The following is a 14861-nucleotide window of genomic DNA, read 5'->3' on the forward strand; positions in this document are numbered from 1 at the left end:
TTTCTTACTAGATAAATTCTTACAGTTTGCTACTGCTGTGTTTTAAGTGAACAATTCTAACACAGTAGAGAGTGTGTGTGCGAGCGCGTGTGTGTTAGAGAGAGAGATAGAGAGAGGTACTAACTTTTCGAAATAAGAGAAGTCAGTTGCTTTTAGATTTACCCAGATTTTTTCTTTATGCTTCGAAAAAGACAGTACGATTAGAAAGTACGGTTAATGAACATAGTGGCCTAGTAATAATAGCGTTGCAACATTACTTACAAAACAACCGGCTCCTTGATATTGGCTGAAAAGATACATATATAGGTTCCACCGAGACTTGAACTCGGATCGCTGGATTCAGAGTCCAGAGTGCTAACCATTACACCATGGAACCTCCGGTGGTAAACGGGGTGAGGTCCAAGTCCTTTTTTCACACTTTGGAATCAGAGAACGACCAGAAAACATAAAAGAAACGAATTAACTAGCTTATGTAGCAATAGATATATGTCTATCGTTTGTATTATTTATTTGAATGAAGAGTGACGATTATACGACGTTCGTTAGAATAGACCAATATTAGTTTGCATGTATTGTGGAGAGGGAATTAGAAAAATAAAAAAAGTCGACCCGGACTAAAAAATCAATCAAGGTTCCACCGAGACTTGAACTCGGATCGCTGGATTCAGAGTCCAGAGTGCTAACCATTACACCATGGAACCGCTGATGCACCGATGGGAGAACCATTTTACAAGGATAATTGTTTATACACTATTTTAAGATAAATTAGGAGAATTATTATTCTATTTTATTTTATTTATTTATTATTTTTATTTTATTTTTTTTTTGCTCAACATTTTTACCTCTACACATCTCTTTAAATATCGTTTCTCATTAAAAAGAGAAATGAGATTAAAAGAAAACCCCTGATCTTTTCTGTATTGAAATGAATGGAAGTGGACAAAAGCATGTTAAATAGGTTGGAACAATAAAAAAATTACGGGCTCTCGTACCTTTCATTATATATAACAATAGCAATAACATCTTGCAGGTTGCTTTTCAATATTTATTTCAATAAATAATGTTTGTAAGACACTGATTGTTATTTTGAATATTTACGGCAAGAATGTTTTCTTTATTCGTTGTGTTTTCGCTCACATTCACAAGGAAATAAAATATCTATTTGCCAAATGGAAAATAATATGTTATATTTTATCTGAATTTTAATCATGGCAATGTAGTTATGTCCTTTGTTTATTGACGAAAACTGTATCATCACCTGGTGAAATAGAATTGTTATTGTCTTTTGTGCAAAGTAAGTGAAACAGTGAATAAAGTCAGCTGTGAGATCAATGCGATGAAATGTCAATGCATCGTCATAGTTTGTAAAAAATCACCAGGGTCTCCACATCTCTTGGCTCACCTGTTGATTTGAGTTGTTACGTTGACCGAAAAAATGGCCTCTAACATCGTAATGGCGCCCTGGCGTTTGTGACGGCGATGAAGACGCGGAAGACGCAGAAGAAGAAGATGGAGAAGAAGGCGTCGGAGATAGACATTGAATGTCGTCGCAGATTATTGGCGAGGTCGTAATTTTTAGTTGGCGTTGTTTGGTTTGCGCATTATTTGGCGTGATATTGAACACGTTGCTGTAGCCCACTCGGAGCGATAAATCTAACCCTTGGCCAACGGGAGAGTGAGAGGACGCAGAGATGTTCACTCTTGAGAAATGACCAGTCGAGTCAGGGGACGCCGAGCGGTCAGGCGGGGTCGGTGGCTGCATGCTGTTGGCGAGGTGGTCAAGCATCTGAAGTCTGTGTTCTGGTTTAATTCCCTGGTGGTGAAGGTAGGCGTTAATTTCTCTGGCGCAATGTTCGTACCCGTCCGCGTAAGTAGGGGGAGATTGTGGCGTCCTTGGGGTTCTGGGAATCAAGGAAAAATCTGAAACAAGTATAAAAATCTCGGTGAGACCATTAAACACATCATTCAAACAAAAAAGCACATTTAGAATTTTCTACATCATTTCAGTCTTGTATATAAGATATTTTGCGTCTCCTAAAAATAATAGTCTTTATGAACACAAGGAGCCATTTGCTGGGTGTTTGTTAATGGAATTTTGATTAAAACTTACCTCCTTGCTTGTTTTTCCGTAGTCTCTTTAGATAACTGACAGTCAGCTCTAGGATGTCAGCTTTCTCGAGTTTCGAACTCTTACAGCCGTCGTCCGACTCCATGACGTCGAGGATGATGGTCTTCAGCTCTTCGAGACAACTGTTGATGCGCGCGCGACGACGCTTCTCTAACAGTGGTTTCAGACTCTAAAATAAAGCAGAGAAATTAATAAGTAATACAGTCAGATTTCGTTTATCAGTATTTTTTTTTTCAAAAAAAATGTGTCTGACTCAGTAGATAATTGGTAAACAGCAATCCCGAATAAGATGTGCAAAGATATCAAATAAATAATAAACTAAGATCATCTTTAAAAGTTAATGAAGCATTAAAATGCGTTTAGTTCACGTTAAACCGATCTATCAGACAAAATTTCGTTATATAAGAGCTATATATAAGTATAAGAGCTGATCATGCTGTAGAAATGAGCGAAATTAACGTTGGCATGTTACTCTAAGTCCATTTTTATTGCTGAGCTAAAAAAAGGGTTGACCCAAAAATATTGCTAACTGTGCCACTGATTTATATACACACTAAAGCATTTGAAAAATGTGATGAAAGGAACCGGCGAGAAAGAGAAACCCTGATAACGGGGTACAAGCTAGGCTTCTCCGCCCCAACCGTCCTCCTTCTCTTATCTCTACTACAAAACAAAAAGTGGCTGCCAAATTACTACCTGTGCAACCATATTGATTTATACACTTACGCGTTTGTTAAAAAAGGAATTCTTTTAGTTTGGAATCTGTCACAATAAGTGTACTGTCACAGACAAGTGCATGCCTTCGAGGAGGTCTAAATAAGACGTGGACCGTCATATTAGGCGATAAATTTAGCAAAAGTTTACATGTTTTATTCACACGCCATTTTCGCAAAATTCAGTGAGGTTTGCAATGTGTGTGTGTGTGTGTGTGTGTGTGTGTGTGTTGGTTAGAGGGATATAGTAATTGGAAAGTTATAATTGTCACCATGCACATGAACATGTCAAATAACAACCCATCGAGTGTGATATACCGCCAACAACACATTTCGAAACGTCTTAATTTAACCACTTTTACCACAAATTTAAAGTGCGCGGTGGCTAGGGGCTAGGGGCTTCGCTTATTGCACAGTATAACAAAATTGAGTAAAATTAAAACAGCTGTGGAGATCATGCATAGCACAAATAAACACAGAATAAACTGGATTCCTGACTCGTCAAGATGATGTGTATAATAAACAAAAATTCGATTTCCACTGGGGATTTTAAAGAATAATCGATATGATGATGTCAAATGATTTTTCCAAATTTTTCTATGTGGAATTGCGAAGGTTTCCATTGTACTATAATGGGACCATTAAAAAATATATAAAAAACAGTCGTTTGTAAAAAGGCACGAGCCCCACGCCAATGCACCTGTTGCGTTCAAAGATAGAATTTTTCCCTGTCTACACAAATGTCACAAATTGTCACCATAAACACGTACCTTTCTCGTCGGTGTTTTCTCTGACTGCATTTTCGGTGTAATCAGAAATATAATCCCTTCCTGAAATTCGGTGTTGGGTTCATCAGACGAAGTGTGCTAACAAACTAACTCGTTTCTCTAGTGGTTGACCTTTTATACTGCGAGGTTAAGACGTCTTTATCGCACGTGACAAAAGGTGGTGCGTGTCGCTTTCAGGTGAATTCCGTAGCTGTTGGCCAATCAAATTAGACGAAATGATTCTCAGGTTCTTTGGACGCTTGTGATTGGCCAAGGAGAGCTGTCTGGGAATGTTACTTACCTGATAGATTTGCGTGCTAGTCTTAAATTGATCAGCCAGCTATCCTATTTACTTATATAACTTATCTTGTGACCTAAGGGTATGTGTACATTTTCACTTCTAAATAGATGGTTGTGAATTGCAAAATCGAATCTGCTAATGGCGATTTATGCAAATTAATGTTTGGCAAAAAAGATAAGTGGGCGCAAATGAAACAAAAGAACAACATTGTTTTAGCAAGCCATGCTTTTACCTATTTACTATCTATTCTATTTGAATAATCCTTTGATTCAAAATCAGAGGGCATGAACATTGTTATATATTTGTTTCTTTATTTTTTTTTCTTAATTTAATGTATTTTCTGGGGCTATAAACTAAGACGACCTTCAAGGTTTAAGGAAGGTTCGTATACAATTATTTGGTTTAAGCCTGCCTCAAAGTCAAATAGAAACGCCTTGCCGTAATCTTTCGCTCACGAGTTTATCAAATGTAGTCTTTTATGTAATCCGTCTCCTGTCAGTTCTTCTTTCACTGTTTAAGGCTTCTCGCTTATAAAGCAACACTATCTGACAAGCCATCTAAATTGAGATGTCGATATTTATCTGACGAAAATGACTTTTAACAGTGCAATTACAAATCTAGGGCGCTTTCCATTCGAAGTTTACAACGTTTAATTCGGACGACCATTTACGCCGATTTAATTGCTGTGATATGAAATAACTCGCTTAAAACACCCGTGTCCCTTAAAGAACGCAGGTAATGTGTGTTCTTATTAGTGTTCTCTGAACGCTTAATCAGCGTATCACAACTCCAGCGGCGACGCCGCGTCTCGTCCTGGCGTTATAATAGACGTCGAGAGCCCAAATATTCACACTTAACTCGTTAAGTCCTCTTAAGGATCTGAACAACGCAAAGGGTGCGCGTCCCCTGCGGCCACTTTTTGGAGGTGGTCAATCGGACCAAATCATATTGCGATGGACGTTTATTGTAGTGCCAATAATCCCTGTAGTGATATGAAATGTTTAAATAAATATTGAAAGTGCCACAAATGAATATTGCTGTCATTCGCGATGTCGAGCACTAAAACATTTGTTTCCCAACGTAAAAGGTGCCCGCCCCCTGCGGTCATGGTCAGTCACATGAAACAGCACAGTCATGGCCATTCTCCGAGGCTAGAAAATCAACTTTACTGGGTCGTAGTCCGAATTTAGCATGTGTTTGCACCTATGCTACATAGACTATGGAGTCCACTAACCACCAGGAATTGATAAATTTAAGGAATTATGAGAAATCGTGGAATTTTGCACTCTTCTGGTAAAAAAATCTTGACCCTGTGGGATTCAGTTACGAATTTGTAAAGATAGACTTGAGAATATTCATGGGATTCTGTTTGAACAGCATGAATGTTGTCAAGAAGCTGTTACGATTTGCAAAAATGACTGAGGAATACTTCACGAATATTAGGATTCAGACTAAAACAAGCTAAGTATACGCCGAATGCACGTATGATTCTGACAAGATTATAAATGTAACCCTGACTATTCTTGAAAAAAAGGAATATTCAAAATAAAAAAATAAAAAAAAACACTCCTGTTTTACAGAATCTTAGTCATATCTTGGTTAGACGAACGCTTCACAATTCCCAGATTATGATAAGAATATAAAGGAATGGCAAAAAATGTACAAGAAATCAGTTACAATATCTAAGAATGTTTTTTTTTTCTTGCATTCGGGAATTCGGGACTGAAACATTGAACAGCTCAAAACTTTTATCCTGATTTTAGGATCTCTCAAGAATTGCAAGAGAATTGCAAGAAATTAAAATAAATAATTAATTAAGTTTAAAGAATTTATCACAATTATAGTAAGAGTCTTGCGATTTGTCAATTCCTGGCGGTTTGTGGAAGTCAGTGTGGAATAGGTTTTAAAGGGATAACAACTGTTTATTTTGGCAAAAAAAAGGATTTTCTTGGGGTAAACAACAATTTTCCCAAAATTACCAATGGTTAATGAATGCGTTCCGACATTCATAGTTAGTCCCTTATTTTTTTTTTAATTTTTTTGTCATAGCCTTTTGTATTTTTGGTAATAAAAGCAAAGCAATCTATAATATCTTATCTATGATATCCAGGTACTTGTTCCCTATATTTTACTTTTTTATCGACATAATAGCGCCATAGTTTGTATAACTCCCATGCCAACTTACGGATTGTATAAGTTCTGAAAATTCATTTTCACATCTATAAATAACAGTAAAGAAATCTAGAAACGTGTGATCGTGTATGTTATTTTCTTACAGTTTGAAAAAAAAAAAGAAAAGACGAATTAAGCCCGCGCTTTAAAGTGATTCTGCTTCTATCAAAGTGCAGACGCCCAGCTTAGTAAAATGCAATATAACGATGTTTAAATACCTATAATTATTTATGATACACACAAATTACGCAATACAGTTATTAACCTGTTTGTAGTTTTTAGTCGTATTAAGTTGCCCACCCCCCCAAAAAAAAAAAAAAAAAAAAAAAATATATATATATATATATATATATATATATGATACTCAGAGCAATGAAATATATCATGCGATTGACAAAGAAAGTTTTAGAAATTAAAAAAAAAATAGATCAATACACTGGGTAGGCTAGGTTGACACCAGTGTCGTTAATTAAAAACGTGTTTGTCAACTTAAAACAACAATTATATCCGCGACATCAGGTGACGCGACACAGGTGCAGTGACAGTCATGTGACTGTTATGGCCCTGTTTGTGTTTACGGCAGCCACAGGCTAGTGACAGTGCCAGAGGCAGCGCTCAGGGAGACAACAACGTTTACAACAACAGTCGACTTGTTAGCAGTTGCAGTCACGGGGTGCAGCGGACGAAAAAAAAAATGAGGGGGGAGTGGAAAAGGGGGGGGGGAGGGGCTAGTTTCCCTTATTAGAGCCGCAGATTAATTTTTGATTAAAATAGCACTTTTCTCCAACGCGACTAACATACAAATTGCTGGATGATGTAGCTTGGGTTTTAAAGGTATGCATTTGGTTAGAGGGTGATCTGATGGTTTTTTTCTATTTTATTGCGATTTTTTTCGCGTTTGGATCACATTGGATCGGGTATTGTTTAAGAAGCTCATTCCGCGTATATATGGCGATTTTAGTAATTCGAAAAATGCTTACCCGTTGTTGTTCGTTTTTCTTTCCTCTTGCATGACAGTAGACTAGTGTGGTATTCTAAGGTTATTTTCTGTGGTTTTTAATCTCAGTGACCAATCAAGATAACAGCCTAGATCGAGTACAGCAAATTACACAATTTTCATTAAAATGTTAGTGCAATTATCTGCCTTGATTGTAGTCAGAGGGATTTGGCAGGGACTCGAAAACTGGCAGTGCCTAACAGTATACAAACAATTACCAAACCTGTAATTATCCTGGAGATTTCAGAACAAGGTCAAGGTCAATTGACTGAAGAGTTTATGTAATATTTTTTATCGTGTAATTTATTCACTTGGCGGTCGCCTTTTTTGGAGCTTTTATTGACGTGCCACAAATAAATAATATTGCAATTATTATCTGAATGAAAAAAAAGAGACGACATCAATTACACACGTAATCAATTATGACTTGGACTTTGTATGGACATGTTTTACAGAAGAGACAATTTATCAACTTATTTTGTTTAATTCCAAGACTGCAAAAGGCCATTTATCTAAAGAAAGGAAGACAAATTCAATATCAATAAACATTTTATTGCACACAAACAAAAATCCTAAATTAACTTTTTAGCATACCGACGAAATTGACTTTTTTAAGTTCAAATATCCTAATTACGTAAACTACTACGCTTTGTATAAAATCATTTCAATAAATGTTCATGTGCCTTTCAATATTATTTTGCATTTAACACTACACATGTTAAATCTCAACCTTTTGGTTGTAACTTTTGGATAACTCCATAACCGTCAGTTATAATGACAGGATCGGAAAAAAAATGTTAACATTTTTCACAGGCGCATGTTTCTTAGTTGATATGATAAAAATAGGTCCTTGATTTTGCTATTCAGCGGGCGTGGCGTTCATGTGACCTTATTATCACACGACTTGTTGGAACAGCCTTGAAAACATGATGCTGTCATGCAACGCTTGTTTTAACACGACTGTCGAGTTTATTTGAGTCCATACTTACTAGTAATACGGTGCTTTAATTTCACAACGGAGTAAAAACAGATATGATCTCAGCTTTTTTTTTTTTTGCATAAGCTTCTTTTACAAACCACGAAGTCTGTTTATGTTTAATTGGTAATCAAAATTCCTAAGCCAAAAATTATGAGTACAAATGCATTTATAGTACTGTTATCAATCGTTCGAATCCGATACGTCACGTTCAGATGACTATGTTAAATACGCTGTCAATTAATGATCTCAAATTCGAATGAAAAATCATTCGGTGCGGCATATTTATTAGTACTAGGATGCAAAAATATTAGTTGTGGATCCTAGATAAGTATAATTAAATCCTTTTACCTCCATTTACCTCTTTTATGGAAAATAAGTGCATTTTCCTGACGAGAGACAGATATAACTCAACCATTAACTGTGATAAAATATCCAGAAGTGACTAAAAGTGACCACAATATAATAAAGCCTTTTTGGGAAGGGCCAGGAAAGAGCAGGTTGGCTTATTTATATGTAATTACCTTACGTTTATGTCTGAAGGTGTGAAAAAGGCAAATGAAGTTAGTAATCATTTACTAATTATACGTAAAAGGCTCTAGGTATGAAAGGAAGGCTAACACCCCTCCCGACGCTGTGTCTGCAACGCTGTTTTCTTTACCTGAGACGCGCGCGCGTAATATTGATGGAGCATAACGAGTGTTATTTACATAAACAATTACCTTTGAGTATACTGCCATTTACTGATAGACAGTGACGTTAATTTCTCCTCGCAAAGGAAACAACAATATTTCTATTTTGCACCTAATTCCGGATTTAATGCCTCAGCTGCAGGCGTTGCAGGGTATTGTATAGCAGCAAACATATGAAGGTAAAAACATTTATAACTTAAATTTTTATCACTACTTTTAGGATAAAAAATAACAGCTATGATGACACATTTCTTCGTCAACTTCACCTCCATCGAGCTCCAATGTAAAAAATTGAAACACGTTTGGGGGCATTCCGAGATCGCAGACCCTCGCCAAGACAAAGGAAAATAATACATGTAATAAAACTAATATTTGGAAATCTTAAAAAATTATCTGGAAACCGGATTTAAAAGACCCCTCACTGTAACTCCGCCAGGTACCATATGACCAGAGACAAGAGAAAAAATTGCTATGGGGAGAGACACGCGCCATTCGACATTCACTTCATTTAAATTATATCCTTAATTGAGTCAAATCTTTCCCGGGTGCTTTTAAAAGCCGATCAATTTGATAATAACGTTTTGACAAACATTTATTTTCATTTAAACTGCCTTGGAACACAAATGAAAAATAACGTCATGTGACACTGCTCAAAGGAGATATCTTGTAATAAGAAAAATGCACAAATGGCGTGTCTTTTGAGGCCTTATGTCTCGAGGTGTGTCACAAGGTCTTTCTTACGACACCAGTTGTGGTTCAGATGTCTGGGTCAAACACCGGTGAGCGAACGCAGCGTAACTCCTTAAGGCCCCGTTATCATCTATTAAGTCCCATGTAACACAAAGAAAAAAAATTCACAGGTAACCAGGAAGGAACTGCTGGTAACACTGGATGATTAGGGTGTAACTTTCTCACGTGGCTTGGCCCTATCCCGCTGTTTGCACTGTACAAAGAACGCCCGCAAGAGATCGCTGCAGTCGCTATAGGCAATCAGCCGAACATAAGTAATTTGGTTAGGTAAAATGATTCTTAAATTAAAGATTCTAAAATTTAAGATTAAAATTTTTGCCTTCTTTAACTCAAGATTAATCCAATAGAAGTAGTTCAATTAGACAAAAATTGGACCTGTTTTATAACTAAAAAGAAAGTAAGTAAAAAAGAAAGAATCAAAGTTTCATATCAAAACGTGCATCATTTAAGTGGAGTACACTGAATTTCACTTGATCTGAGCAGATTTTTGGTTTAAAAGTTATTTTTTTAAATCCGTTCCAGGGCATTGCGTATTTCTAATGGCCTCCCGTTCCTTCAATAACTGATACAATTGGCACTTGAATTCCCCACAAAGCGTTCCCTAAGCCAATTTGCTTCATTTTCTAAATCGGGCCGAGGAAACCGAAGTGTGCGTGACAATCGCCCACAGCGATGCCGCAGTTGGACATCATTTCGAAATAGAGACGCCAAGTACCTCTTCAAAGTTTTTAACTTTCGGAGACAGAATGGAAGTTGCCCAACCAAGTAGTCAACAAATCCCTGACAGCGGTCCTTCAGCAATGACTTTTCCAATTCTATTTACCAGTTGTTTGCTGACAACGAGCTTTGTTATTCAGTATATACTTTCAGAGAGCGCCCAATACCATGAATTCCACAAATGTATATATGCTTTATTCATACTTTCTGCACCAGACTGAGCTGGTGAAAATGTACAGAGATAAAGTAATAGTAACAATAAAAATAATGATATTAATAATAATAATAAAATACATAGATGAATAGCACCAAAATTACATATATAGAAATGTACCATTATTATACATATGTATTCAGTATTTCATAATCATAAGCTAGGTGCGGTCTCAATGCCGAGTCAACTGCCCACAGCACTATCATACGCTGGCATCACACTACAAGTATTGTATACATGACTAAGATATAGACACGTGTACCGATTGCAATGATTCCAATGAAATATGAACTATATCATTATGTATTTTCCTTTAATACTTTGGGTTATGAATGTAGCTCAATTATGGTTTCATCATGTTTCCTTTTTTGTAGAAAAAGTGTGTATCACCTCCAACAAATTAATACATAGATACATAAAAGAAAAAACACATTATTATTATTATTATTATTTTTAATATAATTATTATTCTGCTTTTCAAAAATCAGTGAAGGTTCCGAAACACGGCAGCATTCAGGACAAAGAATCACTCTGTTGGCAAACAGATGGTTATGTATTAACAAAAGTTACAACTGAATAAGGACAGGAAAGTTCTTAAAGCCATTTACAGTCAACAACTTTTATTATGTCTGTAAAAGTTAAAAGGGTTGAAGAGGACTTAAGCGTCCTTCTTGCGAGAAAGCATCCCACGGCGGGGACACTGCGCGCATATGTCACTCGCGCTGTCGTTTCCTCGGTCCTTTTCAAATCTTGAGCGAAAATTGGATTAGTAAACGGTGGGCAGAAATTTCAAGTGCCACTTGGGCAGCTTTGCAAAGAAAAGCTGCGATTCGGAGGCTCGAAATCTCTGGGCGGGCCACTAACGACCGTATCGCGTCTTATTTCACTAATGGCTAGCACAGCGGGATCGTGCCGCGACACGTGGGAAAGAGACCGAAGGTTTCTCGAGTTTCCGAAAGTCTTGCCACTTTCCTGATTACCTGTGAATTGTTTTCTTTTGTGTCACAAGTGGCTTAAGTGTTGTCAACAGGGGTCTTGGGGTGTCAACAGCGTTCCTTCGCCAGTTAAACGAAGAGAGCTTTGGGAAGAAAAACGTGAAAAACAACAAAGCAAGTGAACCAAATTTGAAATAGGAACCTGATTTAATCAAATTACTTTTATTTTCTAATACACTGATATAATAATAATAATAATAATAATAATAATAATAATAATTTACCTCGCATTTTCAAAACCTTTCTTAAGATATCAAGGCAAACCATATTCAAATCCTTTGACATTCCGTTAAGTATTTACTGAAGATGACTACTAGGGTTTATCTTGAAGAGACATAATTTTTCACCTCTCTTTCTATGCAGCCAGTACAATGGGTGTGTTTCGCGGAAGATATTCAGCCGGAAGTAGGACTGAACATTGAGAACATAATTTTTTCCCACTTTCACAAATGAAAAAAAAAAAAAAATCAATAGAATCAACCTAAATTATGATAAATGTCGCGACCGTTTTACAACGAGAAAGGCGCTGTCTATCTATAAAAATCAATACTGTCGTGATTTAATTAAACTTTTTATTTATTTATTTATTTATTTTTTTTTTTTTGGGGGGGGGGGCAGAATTTGTCTAGAACATCGGGCTATAGTTCTTTTTGAAAAGGGCACAGGGCTCAGCGATTGCGACAGGTGAGAAGTCACAACCACAATCACCACACACCTTCGAGTTCAGTTAGTGCAAGCAAGTATAAGCTTTTAACTTAAAGAGGTAGCAAAGGGTTTAAAAAAGGTTTTCTCCAATAGTTAAATCTCTTTTTAATATAAAACAATAATTTTACCTCTTTCTTTTAGCTTTTTTTTATTTTTGCCTGTGCCATTTTGTTAACTTGACCTTTCTTTTACCCAAGACGGTAAAACAATTCAGCGTTTTATGTGTTTAAAATGGTTGAATAAACTTTATAATTATCATTATCAATCTCAATTTGCAATAATCTCAAAAAACAAACTACAGATAACAATAAAATATAGTTTGTTATTCTGTATATGAAATACAGTGAGATTTCACCTCCTGATTAATAAAAATATCTCACAAAACAGCTGCAACAAAACTGCCTTTATGCATATCTCATAGTCTTTCTGCACTGCAAGAAACTGTAATAAATTACCAGCTAAAATCCTCGCTTGAGATAACAATTAAAGATACATAAATAAACTTGTGCAATAAAATGAGATAAAGTTTTGAACAAACCAACAGTCTTCAAGTATACTTGATGGTCCCTAAAACCCATTATAACCAATTAGTTTAATGCATATAGCTGCCATTAATTTAAAAGTCAAGTTTCTTGAAATAACATACCAAGGCAGAGAATAGTTCCTCTGGAATTCTCAATACACTGGCTTACTGTCTTATTTTCTAAACCAGGAATCTTAAGTGACAAATATTTGCAATTTCCATGATTCCATGATTCTGACTGTTTCCATTAGCTTTCCATGAGGTGTTCATAAAAAAAAAAAAAAAAAAAAAAAAAAAAAAACGTGTGATTGTAAGAATCCTGATGTGAGCAATCTTAAACCCAGACAAATCAACACCCAATTCCTATTCCAGTAAACATTCATGCTTCTCCTTTCTTCAGTTTTCCAATCACTTCTGAGAGCATCTGGTTACACATAGCTGCATATGGGTTCATGATAACCAGCTGATGTTTGGCAAACTGACTTCCCAGGTCTGCAGCAGCCTTGAAGTCGGCCAGGGCACCCTCGTCATCTCCTGAGAGACATGGGAATAAACAAATAAATAAATAAATAAATAGAAAATAACATAAAACTTACATAGTAACTAACAACCAAAGTGGGCTACAATGGAGGAGAAAGAGAGAGTAGTCTAAGACAGAGAGAGAGAATAAGTACTGTATAGTTCAAACTTGATTAAATATGCTGCTGTTCATATGTTGTGGAGAGACAGATAGAGAATAGGGGAGATGCGGAGAGGAAGTGGATAAGATGGAGAGAGGGACTGAAGAACGTGAGCAAGAGAGGGAAGCAGAACATGCACACATACCTTCCAACCGTCTTATGAGCCCTCTCTGTGTATAAGCTTGACAAGCAGCCTTGCCAGTCCCACTGCTGAGTTCAAGGGCTTTGTCTAAATCCTGCAGAGCACCTAATAAACCATTACATATATTAATAGTCATGCAGGAATTAATTTCAATCTTCTAAGCATATTTCACTCATGTGAATGACAAATAATCTAAATGGAAGATTTAGTGCTGCTCAGATTAAAATTGTTCAACCTTTTCTAGGTTCTTCTTATTTGTCTTTTTTAATCATTACCATTTTTCTTTCAACATTACTACACTCATCCTTAGGGCCTTCCTTCAGTATTACAACAACTGAATTGCAATTATTATTATTATTATTATTATTATTATACCACTCACCCTCAGTGTCCCCCTTCAGTCTCAGGACCTGTGCCCTGTTGTTGTAGCCAGAGGCCCAGTTAGGGGCTGTGAGCACTGCCTCATTAAACAGCTCCAAGGCCCTGGTAATATCCCCCCTCTCTGCTGCCTCTACTCCTCTGATCTCTAACTCCCTGGCTTGGTGGACTGCATCAGTGTTACTGATCACTGGAATAACATAGGGCAAGTTATATTCAGCACAAGTTTTTGTCACACATTGAATTTTTAAAATTGTGGTGGTGGTGGTGGTGTGTGTGTGTGTGTGTGTGTGTGTGTGTGTGTGTGTGTGAGAGAGAGAGAGAGAGAGAGAGAGAGAGAGAGAGAGAGAGAGAGAGAGAGAGAGAGAGGGTGGACTTCATCTGACGCTCAAAATTGGTGATAGTTATATATTTATTTGCAATATTAGATCATTAAACACAGAATATAAAAAGACAAAATCAGAAGTTTGCTGAAAGTCTAAGCAATTTTGGCTAAGAGCCAAACATGAATAACATAATTCTTTTCAAGAGCCATGAGAAATATTGTATTTTAGTATTAATTAGTATCAACTGTGATACGTCAGCCACTTAAACCTTTGCAAGAAGAATATTAACAATGCATTACATTAACCGTATGCAGACTTAATAAACTGTTCTCGCACCATTTGTGGTTGTTGTTAAACAAGTGTCAACAATCAAGTTGAAATTATGATGACACATTGACAGGCATATGCCGATCATGTAAATAGAAACTCTAGACATTATAAGACGCTACCAACAAACATAACTACCTTCTTCTTGTGTAGATTGTTCTGTATCTTCAACAACATCTCCGAAAGGCAAACTGGGGTTGAAAACTGCGTTTAAAACACTGGCGTCGTGAGGTGATATGTCTTTGCAAGCCATTTCTACATTTTGCGTCGATAGATGGCACAAAAAACAAGACATCACGAGCGTATTTACTTCCCAATTCACTTTCAGATTTTTTATTTTACCTATGCATTTTCATCT

At 36.5% G+C, this 14861-nt stretch overlaps 2 protein-coding genes and 2 non-coding genes across 4 annotated transcripts; all 4 read right to left on the reverse strand.

The window, feature by feature from the left end:
- Positions 1–304: 304 nt before the first annotated feature.
- On the reverse strand, positions 305–376 carry Trnaq-cug (transfer RNA glutamine (anticodon CUG)). The gene has a single exon. It is a non-coding gene; the product is annotated as a tRNA-Gln (tRNA).
- Positions 377–629: 253 nt separating this feature from the next.
- Positions 630–701, reverse strand: Trnaq-cug (transfer RNA glutamine (anticodon CUG)). The gene has a single exon. It is a non-coding gene; the product is annotated as a tRNA-Gln (tRNA).
- A 330-nt stretch (positions 702–1031) lies between these two features.
- LOC106152522 (uncharacterized) lies at positions 1032–3699 on the reverse strand. Its single transcript, XM_013526133.2, has 3 exons — positions 3612–3699; positions 2111–2297; positions 1032–1920 (listed from the first exon to the last, which is right to left on the reverse strand). Exons 1-3 carry the CDS (start codon positions 3639–3641, stop codon positions 1373–1375), a joined length of 765 nt encoding a protein of 254 aa, XP_013381587.2. The 5' UTR covers positions 3642–3699; the 3' UTR covers positions 1032–1372.
- Positions 3700–12429: 8730 nt separating this feature from the next.
- Positions 12430–14799, reverse strand: LOC106157983 (tetratricopeptide repeat protein 36). Its single transcript, XM_013533809.2, has 4 exons — positions 14642–14799; positions 13855–14040; positions 13476–13577; positions 12430–13184 (listed from the first exon to the last, which is right to left on the reverse strand). The coding sequence occupies exons 1-4, from the start codon at positions 14796–14798 to the stop codon at positions 13030–13032; spliced, it is 600 nt and encodes a 199-aa protein (XP_013389263.2). The 5' UTR covers position 14799; the 3' UTR covers positions 12430–13029.
- Between the last annotated feature and the right edge of the window lie 62 nt (positions 14800–14861).

Source organism: Lingula anatina, chromosome 9 (assembly GCF_051362555.1).
Source record: "Lingula anatina isolate TDL-2025a chromosome 9, LinAna3.0, whole genome shotgun sequence".
NCBI lineage: Eukaryota > Metazoa > Brachiopoda > Lingulata > Lingulida > Lingulidae > Lingula > Lingula anatina.